This window comes from Vulpes vulpes, chromosome 14, assembly GCF_048418805.1.
Source record: "Vulpes vulpes isolate BD-2025 chromosome 14, VulVul3, whole genome shotgun sequence".
Taxonomy (NCBI): domain Eukaryota; kingdom Metazoa; phylum Chordata; class Mammalia; order Carnivora; family Canidae; genus Vulpes; species Vulpes vulpes.
This window is the reverse complement of record NC_132793.1, coordinates 107,669,149-107,693,274: the sequence shown is the minus strand read 5'-3', so window position 1 is coordinate 107,693,274 and position 24,126 is coordinate 107,669,149. Positions and strand designations below refer to the sequence as shown.

At 55.0% G+C, this 24,126-nt stretch overlaps 1 protein-coding gene across 5 annotated transcripts in view; it reads right to left on the bottom strand.

The window, feature by feature from the left end:
- SORCS2 (sortilin related VPS10 domain containing receptor 2) overlaps positions 1 to 24,126 on the bottom strand; it is a 458,191-nt gene that overhangs the window by 69,667 nt on the left and 364,398 nt on the right. For all 5 annotated transcript variants that reach the window (XM_072737571.1, XM_025999725.2, XM_072737570.1 and 2 more), the window contains 2 exons: positions 12,432 to 12,596; positions 1,314 to 1,387 (listed from right to left, as the gene is read on the bottom strand). In XM_072737571.1, coding sequence (XP_072593672.1) covers positions 1,314 to 1,387; positions 12,432 to 12,596 — 239 coding nt within the window. The remainder of the gene's footprint in view (positions 1 to 1,313; positions 1,388 to 12,431; positions 12,597 to 24,126) is intronic.

Here is a 24,126-nt window from a genome sequence, read left to right as displayed (position 1 = left end):
TAACAACATGTTTGAATTAGTGCCAATTTGCCTTTCAGTATCTGCAGGCGGGCTTGTCTCTTGCCCCCAGAGATCTCCTGAGCACCCAGCCTGGCCTGGGACCCGATGTGCGGGGGGCGCTTGGCCATTCTGCCAATTTCTCAGGCCCTTGGGGTCTGGAAATCCCACCTCCTTGCCCCTCCCCACCTCCTGGGAGCCCTGGGGGAGCAACAGTTGACATCAGTGACAAGGCTCGTGATGGAGGCACCCCTTGGGATTCCAGGGAAGGAAGCAGGCCCTCCCAGGGCAGCCACATCAGTGGACGGCACCCAGGCCACCCGGCCAGTGCTCCAGAGTTAGCGATGCGGGCCTCCCTGCAACCTTGCAGCTGTAAGCCGTGACCCTAGCTCCCTCCGTGGTCACTGTTAGGGAGACAGGACTGTGGCCCAACAAAGAGGCCGGTCCAATATCTGTTGTACAAACGAGGTAAGAAAGGGAAAGGATAGGAGTGTATGCACGTGCGTGTATGTGCTCGTGTGCAAGAAAAGAGCAATTTGGTGGGAAGAACACATGTGCACACGACTCCAGGGGTGGTTTAGGCAGAAGAATGGCCCATGGCCATGGCTGGTGGGCAGCAGAGGTGGGTCTTGAACCAGCACCCTCAGCTGCCACCCCTCCACCATCTGTATGCCCCACCAGCAGGCACTTACCCCCCCACACCCCGGCCTCACCCATTTAGCCCGCTGATGCTTCTCCAGCACCAGCTTCCTCACTGGGGCAATGAGATTAGGACACTGCTCACACTGATCATTGAGACCCTCCCAAGAGATAACATGAGCATGGGAGGGGAGCCCAGGCACTGAATGGGGCAGGAGAAGGGGGCCGATGCAGGTAGGGGTAGAGGAAGCCACGGAGCAGGGGGGGCTGCATGGGAGAAGGGCAGCTCATCAGGGGCTGAGTTGGGTCCTAGGGCAGGAATGGGGAGGGAGGGGCGGTGGGGAGGGGAGGAAGGTGGTGGGCTTCCTGTGTGCTGGGCACTGTGCCAGCTAGATGGACTTGGCACCTGACCCACAGTGAGGAAGTGGAAGCTCAGAGAGGGCCCAGCACCTGTGTCAGGGGCACAGCTCGTTCATGAGTGCACACCTGACCCGAGGACCAGCAAGCCCCCACTCACAACCATCTCCAACAGGTCTCAGCAGAGCAGAAAGAGCATTCAGGATGTCCCCGTGGGATGGGGAGGTACGAGGCAGGGGTCAGAGGAGGAGAAGGCGGGGAGCCCTGAGCTAAGGGCTGCAGGGAGCAAAGGGGAGCACCGGTGGGGGGTGGGCTCTCACCAGAACATGTGGTCTTTGGTCACTCGCTCCTGCAGAAGCGTCCACTTCTTCCCCAGGTCAGATGACACGTAGAGCTTGAGGGCAGAGAGAAGAGAGACAAAAGTCTGGTCATGCTGTGAGGATGAGCCTCTTCTGAGCCAGGGGTGATCTCCCCTGGATGATGAATGCCCTGGGAGAGGTCAGGCTGGTCCAGGCCTGGCTGAGGACCTGCTGGTGGCAGCATTGGCATTCACCTAGGGGTACAGACCGACCTCCGAGAGGTCCAGAAAGAGCCATCCTCAGCCCCAGGTCAGCTGGTAGGAACCCAGGGGCAGTGGCCAGGCAGGCTCCCAAGAGGAGGTGCCCCTGAACACTACTGTCCAGGAGGGACTTGACAACATGCTGCCGGGGCGGGAGGCTGGGAGGCTGGGAGGCTGGGTGTTTGTTGGGAAGAAGGGAGCAGAGTCTGCCAAGGGCAGGCAGTGTGAAGGAGCATCCATGCAGGAAAAGCAGAGTCCTCTGTGTCTGGGGTCTGCGGCCACTCAGTAGCTCAGGGCCTATGCTCACGAGGGTGCTCCACTTGGGCTTCATGCTCTGTGGCCACCACCTTGAACTTCCCAGTAAATGTATCTTTGAGTTTTCTAAGGGAAGCCCCATGAAGCAATGAGTTTGGGAGGGAGGGCTCGGAGTCGGGGCCCCTGCAAGGTCCTGTCTCCTTCCACCTCCTGGAACAGACTCTGGGGGGCCTGGACTGGACTGGGGAAGGTCAGTGTCAGCCTCCCGCCATGTACTGAGCCCCAAAGCAGGGCCGTGGAGCCTGGGAGGGTCTGCACTCTGCGCCAGGGTCCCAGGCACAGCGAAGTGTGATGTTAAATGGCTCATGAGAAGCACCGCGACTGCCTGCCTCCCACCTCCCGCTGGCGCCCATGGTGGGGGTGGCAGAAAGGCACAGCAGAGGGGCCACAGCCAGTGGTACCGTGATACTGTGGCATGGTGACAGGTGGTAGCTACACTTGCAGAGAGCACAGCAAACAGAGCCTTGTTGCTAATGTGACATTGTGTGTCACTCTACTTCAATAAAAAGCCCATCATGACAGCTTGAGAGAGAACTGCAGAAGGAACGTTTGCCCTGATTTTCAAAGGTTCCTCACATCATACTGGGCCCTGCAGAGCACACACCCGCCCCGCCTGAGCCTGCAGGCTGCCGCTGCCAGGATGAGGCACTTGTGGGGGTGGGGGTGGGGTCCTGGAAAGCAGGGCAGGAGCCCTGCCTGCCCCTTCCCCCCGCCTCCCGCCACCAGCTCTGCCCTGCATCAGCTGCAGTCCTGGGTGAGAATAAACGGGCACCCCCCACCCTGACTGGGATGTGGGCAGTACTATAATCAAGGTCCCAAGGCATCTTTCATTGGTGATTTTGCAAAGTTTTGCCAGCCTCCCCTGTCGGAGGGTGGGGTTTATGGGAACACCGAGGCCTCCACTCCGTTCTCGAGAGCAGGGTGGGCGTGAGGATCTTAAGGGATCTGCGTACCCATGAAGCGTGACGCATGTGGAAATCCTGCATGGCTCACTCAGAGCACAGAGACCAAAGCGCTGGGTCGCAGAGGCGGGCGGGGCATGTCACTGTCACTCCCCAGCAGAGAGGCCAGCTGTGCTCCAGGGGCAGAGACCTGGTTTCCCTGAGCCCTGCATCGCATTTGCTGTGCCTGCCTCAGTTTCCCCATCTATAAGATGGTGCCTGCCGCTATAACATTTTGCAGGGGTGAGTCTGACTTGAGAGATAGTGGGGCCCAGTAGCCCTGGCTCCCAACAGACACCACAGTACACAGTTATGTGACCCCCCCCCACAAAGCTTCCTAAATCTCAGTTTGACACTTTTCTGAAATGGGGACCCAGATCCCCGCCTTCCTGGAATGCGCGGGCTCAACCCAGGCACCACTGCGGAAAGGTTACCCTAATTACATGCTCCCAGCATCCTGTCGGCATCACGTAGGGACAACATCAACCCCCACCCGCTGCTGCTGAGGGCTGACCGCATGGGCACGTGCCCTCTCGGGCCATCTCGTGACATCTCTGTGAATCGAATGCTTTTATCAATCTGTTTTACAGATGCAGAATGGCAGCTAAGAGCAGTTGAGTGATTTGCCCGGGTTGTTCACTGGCAGAGGCTGGATGTGAATTCTCTGTGATTTGAAAGCGCCTGCCTTTACTCCCCTGCACTCGAGATGTGTCTAGAATAAATCAGGCAAGCAGAGCAATTTCATGGCCAGACCTCAACAGGAAGGAAGGCTGATGCCAGCCACTGGACTTCAGTGTCCCCATCTGTGAAATGGGCCTAACAACCACGGCAACAGTCACCGGGACTAGAGCCCACATCTGCCAGCCTTCAGGGCCAGCCTGACACACCCTGTGTCACGTGCTTCTCATCTGACCCAGCCTGTCCTCCTCAGGGCCCCAAGTTAGGATTAGCAAGTGAGGTCATGGTGTTGTTATTGCTGCTGTTCATGAGAGAAGGGTTTGTGGAACCTCAGAAGGGAAACTGGGGCTCCTCGAGTATAAGCTGTGTGCGATCCTGGCCTTCACTGCGGGCAGATGGACCACCATCCTGGAAGCCTGCCCCAGCCCTGCCTAGTGCCTGTCACCCACCAGCTCCCAAGGCCAGGACCCTGGCCCTGCCCTCACCACCTCACTGCTACACCCTAGAAGTCACCAAATGTGCTAATATCCTCCACCTAACCCATGGCTGCTGGACCCTGCCTCCACTCCATCCTGCGGGCCCGCTGAGCCACCTGCGTCTCTGTGGCTTCCTGCAGCACCTCCTCTGGACCTCCTGCCTGCAGCCCCCCACCCTCCCACCCAGCCCTTGCTCCAGGAGACAGCCACTAGGATCTTTCTGGGACATGCACCTGACCACATCTCTCTTGTATGTCAGAACTTCCACGGGATGCCATGGCCTTGGGATAAAGCTACATGCCTTATATGGGCACTCAGGGCCCCTGGGCTGCCTGGCCTCCCTCCTGCTGCTGTCTCTGCCCATACATCCCACACCCCTGTCACATGCAGCTCTGGGCTCATGTGTGACTGTGCTGCTAATGTGTCTCAGGGGGTCCTCTGAGCATCTGCACCTGCTGTCCGATCTGGCTGGAATGCCCTTCCTTGTCACATCCAGCGTACAAGACTCAGTGTAAAGTCACCTCTTGGTCAGGGTTTGGCCAAGGTCAATGCCCAGAGGCCCTGGTACTACAGAGCTGAGCTCAGAACCCAGTCCATTGGGTTGAGAAGCCTGTGTCAGGTCTCAGGGCCCAGGTCCTGGAGAGAACTGACCTGCAGTGCCTTCCCTTTGCTCCCACTCTGGCCCAGGGGAGGGGTGTCCCAGGCACGCCCCCTTGTGCTGTCACCCACCTGCACCAGAGGCCCTGGCCCTTCCACTCCTCATCTCCAGGAACCTCCTGTGCCCCTCAGCCCCCTTCCACCTTCACCTGGGGCTTCCTCCTTGTCACCTGGCTTCTGGTAGATGCCCTACCTCTGAGGCCACAGGTTCAAGTCCCACATTCTAGATTGTTCCACTGCCCCTGGCTGACCCCCTTCGTGGCTCCTTCTTCCCCACAGCTGCAGAATGTAGACCCAGTGGGTCCCACCTCAGTGAGTTCTCCTTGCCAATATTTTGTCCCAACCTCAGCGATCTGTGAGAGGACACCCCACCCTGGGACGGCTGTCCCTTCCCGAGACGCTGCTGCAGCCTCCGGAGACAGTCGTGTTGCATGGCTGTGACTCCATACTCTGTGAGCCGGTGAGAACAGGGAGCATTGTCTCTGTTTTTAACAAACGTGGGAGTTTCCTTTGCTAAGCCACTCTCCTCTCTGTCAGCAGCACAGAGAAAATACCTGAGACAGGACCTTTTGCTCCACAAGGAGGCTGAGCGCCTGTGAGTGTCGGGGACACCAGAGCCACCAGAATGAGCACCACAGACAGGGCCTAAGCAGCAGAGCCTCATTTTCTCCCAGTCCTGGAGCCTGGGAGTCTGAGACCAAGGTGTGGGTACGATCAGTTCCCCCAGAGGCCCATCTTTCTGCTGTGTAGATGACTGTGTACTCCCTGTGTCTTCACCTGGTTGTTCTCTGTGCATATCTGTGTTCCGATCTTTTTTTTTTTTAAGATTTTATTTCTTTATTCATGAGAGACACAGAGAGAGAGGCAGAGACACAGGCAGAGGGAGAAGCAGGCTCCCTGTGGGGAGCCTGATGTGGGACTTGATCTCAGGACTTCAGGATCACGCCCTGAGCTGAAAGAAGATGCTTCACCACTGAGACACCCAGGTGCCCCCCAATCTCCTCTTCTTGTAAGGACACCTGTCCTATTGGATCAGGACCCATCCAGGTGACCCACGTTAACTTAAATACCTCTTTTAAAACCCCAGCTCCAAGTATGGTCACAGCTGAGGTGCTGGGGGGTGAGGACTCCCACATATAGATTTTGGGGGGACACGACATAGCCCATTACAGAAGCCCACCTCCTACCATGTCCGCTTCTGCCGTCCTCCTTCCCTCCCTGCCACAGGCCAGGCTCCACTGCCTGCATCTCTGCCCTCTTCCCCTGACCCCGCAGCCTCACACTTGCTGAGAGAACTCCTGCCCTCTGAAACCCAGAGCTGTTTCCTTAGTTCCTTCCCTGTCTCGGCAGTTTTGTTCCTGCTTCTCTGCTAAAGCTGGTGCAGCTCACAGGGACACACCCTGCGGTGCCCGCCCCTCACCAAGCCTGGCCCTGGACAGATCGCCGCTGGGTATGCTGAACGAGTGGACAGATCTGATTCTAGGGCAGGAGCTGGCAAACTGTTCTGGAAAAGGCCGGACAGTAAATATCTTTGGCTTTCCAGGCTGTGTGGTCTCTGTTGTAACTGCTTATCTCTGCCTCTGGAACAGGAAAGCAGCCAGAGACGAGATGGAAACAAATGGGCTTGCCTGCGTGCCAAGGAGACTTTATTGACAAGACGGTGCCAAGCTGTCATCTACTGACACCTGCTCCAGAATACATGATATGAAATGATCACTTTTGTCTTTAAAAACGGCTTTTTAAAAATGTTTTCACCCCCTGGAACATAAGACCCAGGACACAAGGGACACCTGGGTGGCTCAGTGGTTGAGCACCTCCCTTGGGCCCAAGGCATGATCCTGGAGTCCCGGGATCGAGTCCCACATCAGGCTTCCTGCATGGAGCCTGCTTCTCCCTCTGCCTATGTCTCTGCCTCTCTCTCTCTTTCTGTATCTCTCATGATAAATAAATAAAATCTTTAAAAAAAAAAAAAAGATCCAGGACACGAGGAAATCACCCATCTTATTAACCATCTGTAGTCAGGCCTGGCATGTATGTATACAGTAGGTGCTCAATAAATGTCCATAGCTCGAGCAGCTGGTTGTGCTGAACTTCTGGAAGGGCCTCAGTGGGAGAGGCTAGTGGCAGGTACTGAGCTAGGAGCTGGTCCAAGCACCGTAAAATGGGTCATTACCGCTTTACTGATGAAAGATCAGAGCTTAGAGAGGTAAGTAAGGCACCCAAGGTCACGCCGTGTTTGCTCACAGCAGTGGTTCCCACCTCATGGAACTAAGTGTAATACCCCAGTGGCTGAGGGTCCCCCAGGAAGGATGACAAGTCACCTCTAGTCCTTTCTCTGGGCCCGCTGAGTGACCAGGTCAGGACTCCTTCCACCTCATGTCTCAAGTCACCCGTCTACAAATCGGGAGAGAACTGCTCCTATCCTCAGACAGCACACAAATAAAAAGTGGGTGCATAGCCATCAATTTACGGGAGTCTGGTAATAAAACCTCCGCGTTAATGGACGGCATTATCGCTGCCATCCCCACAAATGCACTTGCGTTTATGACGCCTGCCCTGCGACGTGATGGAGCCTTTCCAATTTGCTCTCATGGGAGGCAATTTTATAATACACCATCAATCGCTGCAGAAATAGAACATTTCCACTTAATAAAAGACAAACACCAGCAAATCAACAAGAATAAACACATCAGGGACATGCTGGTTGCTGCAGCAAACCCTGCACGTGCAGGCAGGAAAAGAGCGGAGCTGACTACCAGAGCAACACAGGCCGCTCTGATATAAAGGTGAATCGGTGCTCAGAAGTCAGAGCAAGGGAGAGACCAGAGGGAAGGAGCAGGATGAGGTCAGAGGTAGGTCAGTCGCAGAAATGTGTGCCAGTAGGTCTTACAGAATTATTAGAGGTGCTGCCATCTGGCAGCTGCCCGGGGTCCCAGCAGCATGCTGCGTGTGGGCCTGGGACTCGGCATCCTTCCCTGCCCCACTGTCAGGTGCCTCGTAAGAGCACAGGCTGGAAAGTGGAAACTCAGAATCGCTCAGACTCCCTTGCAGCTAGAGTTCTTGGCCACAGGCGCACTCATGGGAGGTTTAGAAGGTGAAGGTTGCATGGAGGCATTTTCTGGCCACCGAGGGCCATGCCTGCTGGCCAGCCAGGTTGCAGGGACTTGCTGTGGGATCCATCCTCAGCTCTGGAGGGTGGAGAGGTGGCCGTGGTGGAGGCAGCAGCTGGACTCTGCCTTCTGCCATCCAGTCACTGGCTCTGTGAGCATTGCCAGGCAGTATGGCTGCAGCAGTGGCGATGTCACATGCGTGGGTCTCAACACTTGCTGTGTATCCTTGACCTTGGCAAGTCTGCTGGGGCTCCTGGTCCTGCCCCTCCTGGTCCCGCCCCTCCTGACATGGAAGGCAGAAGCTCCCCAGGTGGGATAGCTCTACGGCCCCTGGGTGGGATCCTTGGGATTCCAACCTGAAGCCCTTTCTCTAGCCCCACAACAATTTAGGGAACACCTGGTTCCTCATGCTAAATCCTTCCTCTGCTTAAATTATCCAGAGTGGTGTCTCGTTCCTGCCCAGAGCTCTGTCAGACAACTGATCAAGGCAGACAGGGAACATGCACCAAACTGTGAGACTCTCTGGGTTCATGAACTCGTTCTGTTTCAGAGAAGTCCGGCTTCTGCCCAATTCTGAAGCCTGAAGTCAGGGAGGAAGCGGGCACTGAAGCCCGTAGCCCTGCAGGACAGCTCATCCGCTGACGGATGTTCCCGGTGGCCCCTGTGAACCTGCACCTCTGCCCTCCCCTTCTTGGGGAACCCTTGCCCGCCCCCCACTCCCGCTGCCTTGACAGCAACTCTACTTTGCTTCAGTGCGGATAAATGCAAACACAGTTTTACGTAGGCTGGAGGGATGCGAGCGTCTGGTTTTCTCTAATTGCTCCTGTTGTTCTGAAGTTATATTAAAAAGTAAACGTACCTCCCGATCCATTCTCTCTCTTTTTTTTTAACAGAAGTTTTTTTTTAAATTTTTATTTATTTATGATAGTCACACAGAGAGAGAGAGAGAGAGAGAGAGAGGCAGAGACATAGGCAGAGGGAGAAGCAGGCTCCATGCACCGGGACCCCGATGTGGGATTCGATCCCGGGTCTCCAGGATCGCGCCCTGGGCCAAAGGCAGGCGCCAAACCGCTGCGCCACCCAGGGATCCCCCGATCCATTCTCTATGCCTCTCTTCAAAGCCCCTCCTCTAGGAAGGCTTCCCAGATTGGTCATCCAAGGTGTCTTTTCTTCCCTACTACTAAGTTTCTGGAAGGCATTCCTAGGCTCAGGTTAACTTCTCCCAGTGCTGGGAAATAGAGGATGTTTTTGATGGGGAGCAGAATAAACCATAACAGTGGGTCCATCAAGCGTCCAGGGCTGTGTCTGTAGGCAGGTCCCAGGGACCAGCGCAAGGAATCAGGCAGCTCAGCTTGGTGCCGGGGGTCCCCAGAGAGCTGGCATGGGAAGGGACTGCCTGGCCCCCACATCCTTTTGATCCCAGGACTCCAGTGCAGTTTGCTGAGCCTTCAAAGACAAAGCCCTGCATCAGGCTGTCAGAGAGGAAGGCCACCCAGGCTCCAAATAAGGTAGCCTCACAGCACCCCGGGCTAGTGTCCCAGTGAAGGGGGTGGTGAAAGCAGGGGGCGGTGTAGTCTGAGGGTGGGAGGACTGTGTTTGCTGGAGGAAGGGGTAGGCACCTGAGAGGAAAAGCAAAGGGGAGCCTCTGGCTTTGGAACCAGCCTGCAAGTCCTTGACAACAGGATATTGGTGCCCATCCCTGTTGACTCTGACTTTGGCAGGTGACTTGCTTTGGCTTGTGGTGTGTGACGGGATGTGACGTCTTCCAGGTCAAAGCAGACAGGCCAACACTACTGGGGCAGTTTTGCCAGCCCCTCCTCCTCCCCGGGCCCTCCATCATGAGAACAGCATGACCCCAGATGACTTCAGGTTCTAGAATAAGAGCGGTGCAGACATCTGAACCCTACCATCAGCCAGGGGCCATGTGTCGCCAGTCCGAGCAGAGCCTGGTAGAAGCCTAGCCAACTCACAGACCCGGGAGCAAGCAGTGACGCTCGCTGCTGGGAGCCACTGAGGTCTGGGGCTGCATGTTACTCAGATGAGCAGATGCTACCTAATACACAGGGTCTGTCGGAATCGAGAGCTGGTGTGGTTCCACCATGCCATCCTGCTTCTTGGAAGCAAGAGAGCTTTGAAAACCATAAAACCCTATTAAAAAAAAAAAAAACCGAACCCCAAGGCAGTATTGTCATCGTTATTAATTTCCTCAAATTCTTCATTCCTTTTATAACTACAACTAAGCCATTTTTTTCTCCCCTTTTTCTTTCCTTAGAGTCACTGAAAAGAACCAAGGAAAATAACCGAGATTTCAGCTCCATTAATTTTTCAGGGCACCATAAATTAAAGAGCAATTGCAACGCAGTCAATTTCTGCAGGAAAATAAGTCTCCGTGATTGTGCTTTAGTCTAATTACATGGAAGGCTAAGTACTGCTATTAATACCCAGAAGCACATGCTGTCCCAACGGAAGACGCCCGGAGCAAAGAGGCAGCCCACTAGGCCAGGGGATCTCGGGGGTGCCAGGCAGCGAGGCCCAGGCCTGGGCAAGGAGCCCGGGCCCTGTAGGGAGCCATGGCTCAGACCAGCCGGAAGTCTCCAATTGGAGGTCCTTGGCCTGGGCGATCTCTAATGGGAGACATCCGTCATTGACCTACGGATCGATCCAGCCGCACCCATCCATCTATCCACCCACCTCCACCATCGATCACCCATCCACCCACCCATCCAGCCTCATCTCAATGTCCATCCATCCAACAACTATTGTCAGCCGGGAACTTGAGCTAAAATGGTGTAAAAACTAGGACTAGTCCCTGCCCTCAAGGAACAGAGTGTGTGTGTACAGGGCACCAGCAATAATAGGATAATGTCACAAATACATAAGCACACTGTGATCAGCCCTGGGGAAGAGGGGTGCGGGGAGGTGGAGGCGTGTGGACCAGGGGCAAGGTCCTGAGGAACAGCTTCCATTTGCCTCCAGACCATGCACCACCCTTGTCCATCCTTCTCCACACAGGGCTGGCCTGTGCGGATGGCATCCACTGCCCAACCCCGTGTTGGCTGAGCTCCCTTTCCAAGGCCAGGCCTCCTCCTGGGCCCCTCCCAGAGACGTCGGGGCCACAGAGTGTCACTGGGCACGACAGTAGGCCAAAAATGGTCCCCAAACGGCAGCCACGTCCTAGTCCACACACCTGTGCAGTGACCTCAGAGGGCAAAGGACTTGGAGATGTGATTCCATGATGATTTTTAGTTGGAAAGATTATCCTGGATTCCCCAGGGGCAGCAGAGGGCGACTGCTCTGATTTCTCACAGCCACACACTCACACTCACAGACACACACAGTCACACACATACAATCACTCACACACTCAGAGTCACACATTCACACATAGTCATACACTCATAGTCACACACTCACAGTCACACAGTCTCACACTCATGCACTCAGTCACACACAGCCAGAGTCACACAGCTACACTCACACACTCAGTCACATACTCATACTCACAGTCACACAGTCATAGTCACACACACACAGTCACAGTCTCACACTCAGTCTCACACTCACACACTCAGTCACACACTCACAGTCACACACAGTCTCACACACACACTGTCTCACACACACTCACACACTCACAGTCTCACACTCATATACACTCAACACAGACTCAGTTACACACACTCAATCACATTCACTTGTCTCACACTCACACACTCACAGTCATGCACTCACAGTCACTCACTCACTTAGACACAGACACACACACACGTAATCAGGCACTCACATTCACAGTCACACACTCACACTCACTCACACTCTGTGAACACAGAGCACGGACACAGAGGAGGACACTGCCTTTGCAGGCTGGAGAGGCTCCTTCACAAACAGCTCGATGCCAGAAACTGAAAATGGCCAGGGACCCCCCACAGCCTCCGGAGGGAGTGTGGCCTTGCAGACACTTCGATTTTGATCTAATGATACTGATTTTGGACTTCTGGTCTCCAAAACTGTGGGAGAACACACTTCTGTTGTTGTAGGCCATCAAGCGTGTGATCACTGGCCTCGGGCTGCAGGAAACCAATGCTGGCCTCCACCACGGCAGGGCAGTCCTTGTCCACCAGCTCTCTCCGTTCCCCATGGCACCCTCATCCTCAGCCCTCGGGACCTGCTGGTGCCAGCCCTGGGGCTCTCTTACCCCCTGGACCTGGAAAGAGCCCTCCACAATGTTCCTTGGTAGCTCCATGGAGGTGCCCTTGGGTCCTGTGGGGCCCCGGTGACACAGCCTCCAGAGGAGAGGATGCTGATGGGGGATCTGAAGGATGATTCACTCCTAGTGAAGGTGGAAAAGCATTCCAGGTTGGCAGAAAGGCCTGGCAAGGCCCAGTGTGGGATGGTGTGTGGAATATTCTGGAAGTGGAAGATGGCTTTACGGCTGGTGCACCCAGAGGGGAGGCAGAGAGGTAGAGCCCTAATCCTGTCTCATGCGCGGATGTGTGCCAAGTGCACCTCTCACCTCCACCCACTCGGTTCACACACAATACAGCCAAGCGGCCCTCCCCCAGTGGCAGCACCCAGACTGCTGGGTCTCGGGGGGAAGGGCTCTGGTAACCCCATGATGAGAAGCCTACACTGCCCCATGACCCCACCCAAGGAGCAGTAACAGGGGCCCTCAGGCCCAGACACCAGCCCCGGGGCTGCGTACCTTGTTCTCCTTGGTGTAGGCCAGCACCTTGTCCTCCTCTTTGGGGTGGAAAATCAGGGTTTCCACCGAAAAGGGGATGAGCTGCTTCTGGAAGGTAGCACCCTCGTCCGTGCTGAGAAACAGACTCTGGTCACGGTCGCTGAGTGAGGAGCTCACAAGGACAATCTGAAACAGAAAACCAGGAAGCCATGAGCCTTCCCTCTAAATACCAGACTGGAGGGCACGGCAGGAACCGGGGTGGGGGGCAGGGAGGGTGCCCCCCCACCCCCTGCCCCTGCCCACTCGTGCACACTGGTCATTCATTCTCTCACTGCACAAATATTTCCCAGGGCCGGGGTGCTGGGCACCATCCACACGCTGATGGTCTGCTGTGAGCCATCCATTCGGGGAGGGGGGCAGCAGGAGACAGGTGAGTGCGTCCACCATCATGTGGCTGACTGGTGGCCCAAGGAGACATGGTAGGATGGTGGGGAGGCTGAGCTGGTGGCTGCTTCCCAAGGCAGAACACTGGGCCACCTGGGGGTCCACCTGGGACAGTGTGTGCAGGTGTGTGCAGGACTTTGGATGTGAGGTGGCCAAGGAGGATGGGACTGAAGTAGCTGCCTGTCAAATTCTATGAGCCCAAGAGGGCACCATAGTGGGTGAAATGGCATCCCCCAGGAAGACACCAGGTCCCCATGTCCTAACCTGGGGACCTCACTTAGAAACAGGGTCTTCACAGATGTAACCAAGCTAACCACGTCAGTAGGGAGTCATCCTGGAAACCAGCAGACAAGGCTCCCATGGCAAAGATGGGTGACAGCCCTGCCGCACACATCCCCATCTGCAAAAGCCTCCCATGGAGGGGTCTCTGCAAGGCTCTTGGCTCCACCTGGAGGGTCAGGGGAGCCACATCTCCATGGGGTGCATCCTGCTTGGGAAGCCGGCCTGTGGCCCTTTCTGGGTTTGTCCACTTTCTTGCTAAGGTATGTGCACAGGTACAAGCCCTGCTGGACTGTGGGGCGGAGGGGAGGCCCCAGGTCTCATAGGAAGGTCAGGAAAGGCCAGCCACAGGTCAGAACAGGTTGGCCCTGCTAGCTACACACAGGGCACCACCGGGATCTTCAGAGGCAGAGCCCAGGGCACAGGGAGAGGCTTCCCTCCTTTTCCTGAGGCCAGAGGGTCGGCCAGCCTGGAGGGCTGGGGAGGGGATGTGGGCACCTGGCACTGAGAGCAGATGTCCCCCACCCCCGGCCATGTGGTCAGCCCCCTGCCGCATGGGTGAGCCCAATCTCTACCTCCATCCTCTTCTGGAAGATCCAGTTCCCACAAATAAGCTGGGGGCGGGGGGCGGGCAGTCTTCCCACTCACAGACCTCGTGGAGACTTCTGGGTTCCTCACAGTCCCAAAGAGACTGTGACCTCTGTGGCAGGGTCTGCAGGCTCCTCCTGGACTGGCCTCCCTCCCTGCCTCTTGCTTGTGCACTGGCCACAGCCAGGGTGGTCCACCCATATCCAGTCCTCCCTCAACACCTGTCCCCTCTGTCTCCCACTCACCCCCCTGGGTCAGTGGATCCTCGGCTTCAAGGCCGTGGGGTCATGGTATTTGCTCACCACCTTTTGTGGAGATAGCCTCTTCCCACAGGACTGTGGCCCTTTGGGGCCGGGGCCAGGTCTGTAGAGTTCACTGCTGTCCCCTCCCTACCATCACTCCTGCAGGGCCTGGGGACCCCACACACTCGTTGAATAAATGAATGAATGAATGAACAGACACCCATGTGGACAGAGCAGGGGGCCAGGGGCACTCTCAGTCTCAGATAGCCCAGCTCAAATTCCATGTCCATGTGACCTCAGGCAAGCTGGCTGACCATTTCCTGCCTCGTTCTCCTTTCTATAAAATGGAGAGAATAATAGGGTGCCTGGCATTGGGCGAGCCTGCAATGAAAGTCTAATAGGAGTGCAACCAGACTGTCCTCGCTGGAGCTCTGCGGGGCAATTATCCCCTTTGCTTGGCTGATGGGGAAACAGAGGCCCAGAGAGGGGGAACAAACTGCCTGAGGTCACACAGCATGCAGGATGGAGCCAGGGTCTGGATCTGAGGGGTAGTCTATGCAGAGTGGGGTGCCGGTGAGGTCGGGGTGGGGGTGGGACCAGCCGGACATGAGATGACCCTGGCTTTCAAGGGGGGGAGGCTGTGGGGCTATGGACGCCCCACCCCATGAAAAGAAGTAGAGTCTAAACTTATAAGCAACTATGTATTTCACATGGACAAAACTGTGAGGAAGCCTATGATAATTTTGTCAATGGTAACTGTGTAAAAGTGTAATTGTGTCAGTGGAGGTGCACACAAATAGAACCAGAGAGTTTACTATTCAGCCATAAAAGAAAGGAAACCTGGCCACTTGTGACAGCAGGGACAGACCTTGAGAGCGTCATGCCCAGGGAGAGAAGTCAGAGACAAGTACCACGTGATTGCACTTACAAGTGGAATCTTTTAAATATATGTATGTGTGTTTTTAATTTTTAATTTTTTTATTCAAATTCAATTAGCCAACCTAGAGTACATCATTAGCTTCGGATGTAACGGTCAATAATTTACCAGTTGCCTAAAATGAGTGGAATCTTAAAAGCAAAGCCTGAGCTCACAGAAACAGAGAACAGATTGGCGGTGCAGGTGGCGGGTGGGTGAGGGGTGAAGGGGGTCAGGAGGCGCAAACTGCCCGTCACCAAGTGAGCGGGTCACAGCTGCGGGGCCCAGCGGGTGACACGGTCAGGAACACTGTGCCGCATGTTTGAAAGTTGCTGAGCGTAGATCCTGCCTGAACAGTCTCATCACACACTTATAACAACGTGTGGTGGCGTGTGTATGGGGGGGGGGGTAACGAGACGTACCGTGGCGATCATTTCACCATATATGCAAATACCAAGCCGTTATGTTGTACACCTGGACCTGAGGTAACGTTACACGTCAATCACACTTCAGCTTGGAAAAAATGAACGGGAGGTAACACGGGGGACATCATTAGTGGTGAGTTTTAAGTGATGGAGTTAGAAGGAAATTATTTATTTTATTTTATTCTAAGATTTTATTTATTTATTTGAGAGAGAGAGAGAGAGAGAGAGAGAGCAAGAGAGCATGAGCAGGGGGAGGGGGAGAGGGAGAGGGAGAAGCAGACTCCCCGCTGAGCAAGGAGCCCAATGCAGGACTCGAACCCAGGACCCCGGGATCATGACCTGAGCTGAAGGCAGACACTTCCACCAACGGAGCCACCCAGGTGCCTCTATATTTTTTATTTTAAATAAACGTTGTAGTTTAGAATAGCTTTAAATTTACAGAAAAGTTGCAAAGATAGTACAGAGTCCCATAACCCCTGGTGCGGTTTCCTCTGCTAGGATATGTCACATCAGCAGCAGACGTTTGTCACAGCTAAGGAACCAGCATCCGCACAAGTGTATGGTCTGAACTACGCACTACGTTCCACGAATGGCCTTTCCTGGTCCAGGACCCCATCCAGGACCCCACCTGACATTCAGGTGTCATGTCTCCTTAGGCTACTCTGGGCTGTGGCTTTCTCAGACGCGCCTTGTTTTTCTTGACCTTGACGGTGTTGAGGCGTTCTGGCAGCCTATTTTGCAGACTGCCTCTGGATTTCGGCTTGTCTGCGCTTTCCTCGTGGTGACACTAGGGGCCATGGGTTTCGGGGAGGAAAGGCCAAGAGGTGAGGACCTTCCTGAGGGCAGTGGATCCAGAGAGCAGGCTATGGAGGGCCTCACTGGCTGGGTGGCACTGGTCAGGGCTCTCCACTGGATGGCACCCCATTCCTCCTTGGGTCCTCGCTGTCCCCCTTGGAGGACACCCTCATGCACAGCCCCCACCTGCGGGGTGGGGGAGGTAGAAGAGCTACAGGCATTCTTGTGAAGAATCCTTCTGCGTGGGAGACCCGTCTCTTCTCCTCCACTTATTTATTCAATCGTTTATTTACGTCACTATGAACTCATGAATATTTATGTTAGACTTCGAGCTGTCATTCAATGCTGTTCTGTTATTTCCTTACCCCAGTGCTCCAGCTCTGGCTACCAGGGGCTCTTTTGGGTTCCTGTGTCCTCCTTGCCACAACACCCTGTGTTCTGCGCTGCACCTGCCCTCCCCGGATAATTGGGAGGAACGAAACAAACCACGCAGCTTTCTTACACATCTTACTGGAGGCCGCTTGGTTCATTCAACATCTGCCCACCACGCCGGCCAGACTCTGTGCCCCACCCCGGGGCAGCAGCCCCCATGCCAGGCCATTGGGGCCATCTGGCCAAGGAAGCCCAAGTGTCACTCATCAAAATGGTTTCTCACGATTATTTTTCAATGTTCTTAGGATGCAAGTATTTACTTAGCCACCTCCCCGGGTAGATTGTGCCCTTGAGCGCAGGATAGCCACGTTAGCTCCTGCTCTGTACTGTGAGCATGTAGCCCAGGCCGACGTGGCGCCGTCAGCTAATCCAGGCCTGATGGACGCGGGCTGAATGCATGCACGCATGAATGGGTAAGCAAGTCCATCTCAATCCGTGACTCCGAAAGAAATTGTTTGCTCTTCTCCTTTGGGAGGAAAACAGTCCTGGGGATATTTACGAAGCCTGGAGACTAGCTGTCATAAAACATCTCATTCACTTATTTCTCTTCATTACTCAAAGGTTCATACACCAGTGAAGACTCATTCATTCATTCATTCATTCATTCATTCTTTCATAGTTGCTAAAAGTAAAGAGCTAAGCAAAGATTTAGGTATGCACAGGGCTTTGTGGCAGCAGAGCAGGAGGGAAAGTAGAATCCAGGTATAGGGCCAAAAGGAGGGCTTCCTAGAGGAGGTGACACCCAGATGAGCCTTGAAAACTGGATGGAAATTTGACTAGCAGACCCAGGGGAGGGTGTTTCAGCCAGACAGGCAGCATGACCAGAGGGTGGGGGTCCCTCTGGACCCCTCTCGCCCCCGCCTCAGGCTCCAGGTGTCAGCCATCTAGAGCCCTGGTGTGTTTTAGTTCACTGAGACTGTTCACATCTTCACCACCTTTCCATGCACTTGTTCCCTCTGGCTGGAATGTCCAGTGGGACCAAAACACCCCAACCTCGTCACAGATCATTCAGAATCAGATCTTACAATATCAAAATAACACAAAGTCGACATATGATAAAATTAAAATAGCTTCTTTGAATTTTTCTAAGCCCCCAATTCTGGGCAGCTTCAACAAAGCTGAAAATTTTTCATTTAATTTTGCAGGTGCCCCCAGCATGAGTTTAGCTTGGTTGTACGATGGGATGCCCTTCCCCTTTTTATCTGCTTGTCAAATACGTCCTCATCCACTGCGGCTCATTTCGAACATCACCTCTTTCAGGAAGCCCTCTGTGATATGAACCTTCCAACAGGGCTATTCTAATCCCTCTTCTGCCCCTTCCTCCAGCATCTTGGGCATTTATTTGCTCCAGCCAAATATTCTCAGTGTTCCCTTGGTGAGTCTGCCTTTCTGACTAGGCAAAGCCTGTGCCTTTGTCACTGCCATGCCTCCAGCCCAGAGCCCAGGCCCTGGCACCTGAGGGGGCACCACGTTCCCAGGAAACAGGTGTTGGTAGTACTCCCACACAGAACTAGAGCTCCAGGTATGGGGTCGCCTCTCCGTCACAGCCCTTGGTGCAGAAATGAGAACCGAGGAAGTAGTTCTGGCCAGGGGCCGAGCAATCTGGATCGGGGGCTATTTTGGGCCTCAGAGTGGGACAAGTAAGCCAGGAAAGATGGGGGAAGAAAAAGTGCTGACAAGGAAAGGATTACTGGAGCAAAGAAAACAAATCAATTAGCATCGTGCAGAGCAGAGGCTGGCAGATTGTTCTTCCAAATTGGGAACCAAACTATTTCCAACAGTGTATTTTTACTGCTTACTATTCCGGGCCAGCATATGGTACCTGCACTGGGTTCCGGGGGCCCATGAGGCTGGGTGTTTTGAAATTGGAGGCCACATGTTAGAGAGAAATACAGGACAGGTACATAGGACCAGCAGCCAGCCCATCTTAGTGTGGGGCCCAGGACTGGCTACATAACCTGTGCTGCTCCCCATACAGGCCTCCTTGTTCAAAGAAAATTAAGAATTTTAAGAGGGCAGCAGGTGAGTTTTACACCAAGCACTAGGTCCGGGTCCCACACTCCTGAAGCTGGCCCCCCTATTATCCCAAAGCTACCCCACTAATAAACTCTGGGATCCAGAGCCCCAGCATCACTGGAGCTTGCTGGCAGTGCCCTGGCTTCGCCCCATCCAGACCTGCTGGGGCGGAATCTGCCCTTTCTCATTGTCCCTGGTGAGCTCTGAGCTCCCTGCGGCTGAACACCTGCTATAGGCCATTGGTCCCACTGCTTCTCAGCTCTGAGTCCACTGGCTGTGTGCCTCTGAGCACGCTGGCCAAGCCTGCCTCTGCTCCCCCACCCCTGAGTGACAACTCACGCACATCCCATGCCAGGCCCCTTCTCCAGGATTCCATGGCTCACGGTCCCACTCATAGCTACTCTGACGATGCTCTGCAGGAGAGAATACAGGTGACAGCCCTAGGAATCTGGGGAGGCCACGAGTATGGGGGTCAGGGGACAGTGTGGGCTCTGGAGGCATGTGGAGCTGGGCTTCAGCCTCAGCTGCTGTCCTGAGCTGTGAGCTGTGCAGCCTTAGCAAAGTTACTTCACCTTTCTGAGCTGCCGTTTCCTCCCCTATAAATAGAGAGAGGAATCCCTGCTGCAGAGGCGGCCAGAAGAGCCAACACACAAAGCATGTAGCAGACTTCGCACGGTCTCTGGGACACGGTGAGCATGCCCAGAGCATGCCACACAGGGCAACTCAGTTTACCGTCGTAGCATTTTTTTTTTTTAAAGAAGTTCACCAAGCACCATTGTGAGTCAGGGTCTCATTGTTGAGGCAGGTCACAGGTGGCAGTGGGAAGGATGGGAAGCTTTTGGACCCCTGCACTGTGAGACCCCAGGACAGACATGGGCAGAGGGTGGAGAAGCTGCCCCCAGGGGAATGACCCCCTTCTCTCTCTCTGGGGCAAGGGCCAGGGCATGGCCAAAGAGGCCAAGTGTCTTGTGGAATTTCACACTGCCCACCGTCGTCCACAGCCTCTTCCCCAACATCACCCACCTACTGGGCTAGCACGCATCACGGCCGGTGATAGGACCACCTCTGCCCAGGAAGCAGCAGCAAACATGAGGGTTCCTGAGGAAGTGCACTTGGCAGGGTCAAGGGAGACCTTCCCACCTTCGAGGACTACTAGGAGTGGCTTCCAGAAGTCTGCAGGTCAGTCCAGAGTTTTGGGGATGGATCTCTGGCCATGCAAAGAGGCAGAGTAAGGCAGGGAGGGTCAGGGAGGCTTCCTGTCCCTCAACATCCCTTTCCCTCTTCCCTTTGGCCCACAGTCCTGGTCTTATTCTTACGAAGCATAACTGGCTCATTCAGAGGCACATCAGGCCCCGGGCATAAAACAAGTCCCACAAGACCCCTGCTGGAGAGCTCACAGAAGGTAGCAGAAGGCATTTAATGGTGACCCCCCAGGCCGGACTGGAGTAGATGAGAGACTTTCCGGAAATTTCTACAGGAGATGCACTATTGGCTCCTGGTGGGGATGGGTCAGAGTGGACCCTGCAGAGAAAGATGCTCCAGGGAGACAGGGCAGACTGTGTGCCATCCTGACGTGGGACTCCCGTCTCCCTCTCCACCAGGCCAGGAGACTGTCTGAACTGGGGGGATCCAGACACCCTCCTCTGACCCTTCAACATGAGCCTGCATCTCCAGGCGTGCTGGCTCGAGTCCCACCTGGACTCCTGCTTGGACTTGCCCACATGAGCCACCCCCACCTGTGGGAACCGCAGGTGCCCTCACCCTGCTCCCCACTCAGGCTGCCAGGTCGCCTTCCCTGGTCCATGGCTCCCCGCTGCAGGGCTTCCAACCCGTCTCCTCCAAAAGGTGGTGCCAACCTCCCAGCCTGCCTCACAGCGGCACTCATGGAAATCACGGCTCTCAGAGCTCCGAGTTGACAGAGAGAAACGAACAGCATCCAGAAACTGTTTCTCGCCTCCGCGAGAGCTCCGTTTGTGCAACAGATCTCAGGTTTCCATTCAGAACTCCAATGAGGAGAGACTTTTTAATTTGGGTCTGCCCTTCACCAAGTTTGTCCCCAAAAGGGTCCCCAGCCCAGTGCCCAGGACCGGTGACATCGGCAGTTTACCTATTTAAACCCCAATCGTCCAATCTATTCCCGGCCAGACAGATGTGCCCAGCTGGGGAACACAGAAAACTTGGCTTTGACGCCAGGAGAGGCAGACAGTGGAGACAAACAAATACAGAGGCATCCACCCTCAGGTCTTAAATTAGAAGCTGTGCAGAGCATCTTCTACACGCCTGTGTGAGTCATGATGAGCAAAAATAACTCTCCCACCCGGCACTTCACTCTTGTGGATGGATGCTTCCTGCTGGGATACTCAGCACACACTCTGATCAGCTACCCAGAGTCCTCGGAGCAAATCACTCCGTACGATGGTTTTGGTGTGGGTGACCCCGAGCACAAAAGGGGTCGCGGGATACAGAGTCTGACTGTGCGGTGGCCCTGCCATCTTTGTGTTCTGTGACCTTGGGCTAGTCACCCTCCTCAACCTTAAATGGGAGCCGGCAATCTTTCTGTGCCGAGATCCCAAATTAGGTACAATATTTGAAAGTGTTGGAGAAATACCCAAGGGCTCATCATTATTTCTGTGCTTTCTTAAACCAGAAAGATCTATTATCGGAAAAGTCACGGAAAAGTCTGAATTTACGCAAATGCAAGCCTGCAATATCATGTCCCTGCTGGAAACCCCTCAGGGTCCCTCCTGGGTATGGCATTCACGACACTATCCCATGACCTCACCCTGCTGACCTCACCGTCACATGGCCGGAGCGCCCGCCGACCTGGACCGCCCCCGGCCCCCCAAACGCCTGCGTCACCCTCACACGCAGCTTTAGAATGCTTCCCACTTTGCCCAGATGCCCTTGGCCATCCTCTCTCCCTCCCACTGCAGTGAGGGCTGAGGCCTGGGGCAGCCGGGAGGCTGGCGTGGAGGCCAGGGAGGTCGTCGGGTGAGATCATCGGGTGCTGCAGAGGAGAGCGCAGATTCCAGCACACTCAGAGCTGGGAGTTCAGCGGGGTCGGCGCGGAATGAACAGGATGGGGAAATGTGAAAAGTGGCCCAAGCTACTGGCCCTGCTGATGGCGAGGAGGGCACGGGAGGAAGAGCTGGCTTAGGGCAGGTGGAGGTGTGGCCCGCTGGAGACTCCCATTGGGCAGGCAGCTCCTGAGGGACATCTGGTGGAGGAAGGGGCTCAGGGGCTGGACATCCGGGTTGAGCTCAGCTCTCTGCAAATCTGCCCTGGAGGCAGGTGTTTGGAGTTACATGGGCTACAGGTCCTGGGAGTAGAGAAGCCCACCTGGGGACCATGGGAGTGACAGAGTACTGAGCTGGGGTGAGGATGGAGAGCCCTGCAGGGGAGCCCATGAGGAGTGGGGGCTGGGGCAACAGGAGAGGCCAACCGGGGGGAGACCCCTCCCCAGTCCTGGCCCACCTCCACCTGCCCCCCTCCCGTGGGTGTGCAGCACAGGCCCAGACTCCCACTCTTCCCTCCCTCAGCCCCACTGGCCCCAGGCCCTTCCTGCTGGGGTTCCCCCCTGCCCGTTCTGCAGGGCATGTTCCTGACCACAGGGCAGCAGCTCAGTTCAGAGACCACCTTCTGGGGGGGGTGGGGGGCCCTTCCTGAGCACGCACCTAACAGGCCCTAACGCCAATGTCGTCTATGATTAGTTTTTTAATTACTAACACTCTCTGAAAACATCCATTTATGTTATTATTTTTTTTCATCATGGCAAATACATGTAACACAAAACTTATCATCTTAACCCCATGAGCATACAGTTCAGTGGCACTAGACACAGTCAGGGTGTCTGGCAGCCACCACCGCCATGGGTCCTGGAGCTCTTCCGTTCTCCCCAACTGACACTCCGTGCCCGTGAGACCCCAGCTCCTGTCCCCAGGCCCTCCCTTCACATTCTGTATCTCCCCTCCCCCGTTACTGTCCACTGTCCCCACCAGACCACATTGTCAGGAACATGTCCATCTTGCTCATCGATGCATCCCAAGTCCCCACCTGCCACATGGCAGGTGCTCGGCCAATCGGTGCTGCACATTCTTGAGCAAATATACTGAAGTCTCATTTCCGGCAAATATTTAACAGATGAGGCAAGGAGGGTGGGAGGGAGGTGTGTGTGTGTGCTGCGTTTGGGTGCTGTTCTCAGCCCTTCTGAGCACCTCCTACCCTGGCCCAGGAGTCAGAAGCAAGAGACTTCATCCTCCAGCCTTCCTTAGATTCTACTGAAGAGTGGCACTGACGGGGACAAGGGACGGGTGCAGGGTGGCAGGTGTCCACCTGGCTGCAGCAGGCAGCTGAGGTGTGGCCAGCGGGTTCCTGCACTCTCACCTCCTGCAGGTGAGCCTTCTGACCCTGTCAGCCTCCAAGTCCCTGCTCAGATGGCACAAGTGCTTCTGGACCAGCCCTGACCAGCAGAAGTATCTGGAACAATTCCACCGGATACAAGGAGCTGACCTCAGGTCCTTCTTCTTGTGCCAACCCATGCCATGCCTTCACTTCAGCTACTGTCTCTTCAGAAACCTTGTGTGGCTGGCTGCTGCTCAAGCCTTGAGACTTCTCAGCCCTTACCTATCAGCACCCAGGGGTTTTGCTAAGACCCCACAGGATCCCTGCATCTGGCACCTGTACATGGGTTCTCGTGTTTTTGTCACAACAGCAACAACATGGGAGATGTCTTTGTCTCTATTTTATAGACAAAACCCAGAAGCAAAGATGGGGAAATGACCTGCTCAGGCCCACACAGCCCGAGAGCTGTGGCGCGGGCGCGAGGCCCCACCCTGTCTGCCGCTAACGCCGCAACCTGCCGTCATGTCAACACTCGAACTGACGGGCATCCAGCACGTCCAGGCAAACACAATTACGGAATGGATTGTCAGGAAAGGGCTGGTTCGGTTTTAATTACTGGCCTGACAATCACTCAAATGCCAGGAAACCTGCCCGAGAACATTTGTAAATTTAACAGAGAGGCAGACCCTTTTCCCTTCGGCCGGAGGCTGACTTGAATATCTTGTGTCTGATCGATAGTAACCAGATAAGGCAAACATACTTCAGGCCACAAAAAAATAGCTCATCACCACTATTTTATGGCCTTGATTTATTCATAATCTCGTCCGCAGCATTTGTGGAATGAGAGGCCCCCACTCCCCCTCCCCCGTAATTATTGATGATCTCTGTTCTCTAAAGGGGCTTACGCCGAGGCTTTGGCGTGAACACGGTTTAATTGTGTTTTGTTTGGCTGTCTGAAGATATTTTGCAGACAAAGCTAAAAGCCTGCTTGCTTGGGCAGAGAGTGGCGGACGGCTAATTCTCTGGAGTGACTGGTTCTGGAAGATTGTCTTTTATCAGGACGGCTGTATTAACTACATATGATTAGATCTGTGAACAATTTGTTCATTCATCTGCCCCCTAATTGAACAGCAGCAAGCGAGAGGACGTATGCTACGCCTCTTCCGCGGTGACCCGGCAGCCTCCTGGGTAAAGATGGCAGCTTTCCGAAGTGACTGTGGGCTCTCTGAAGGCTTTCT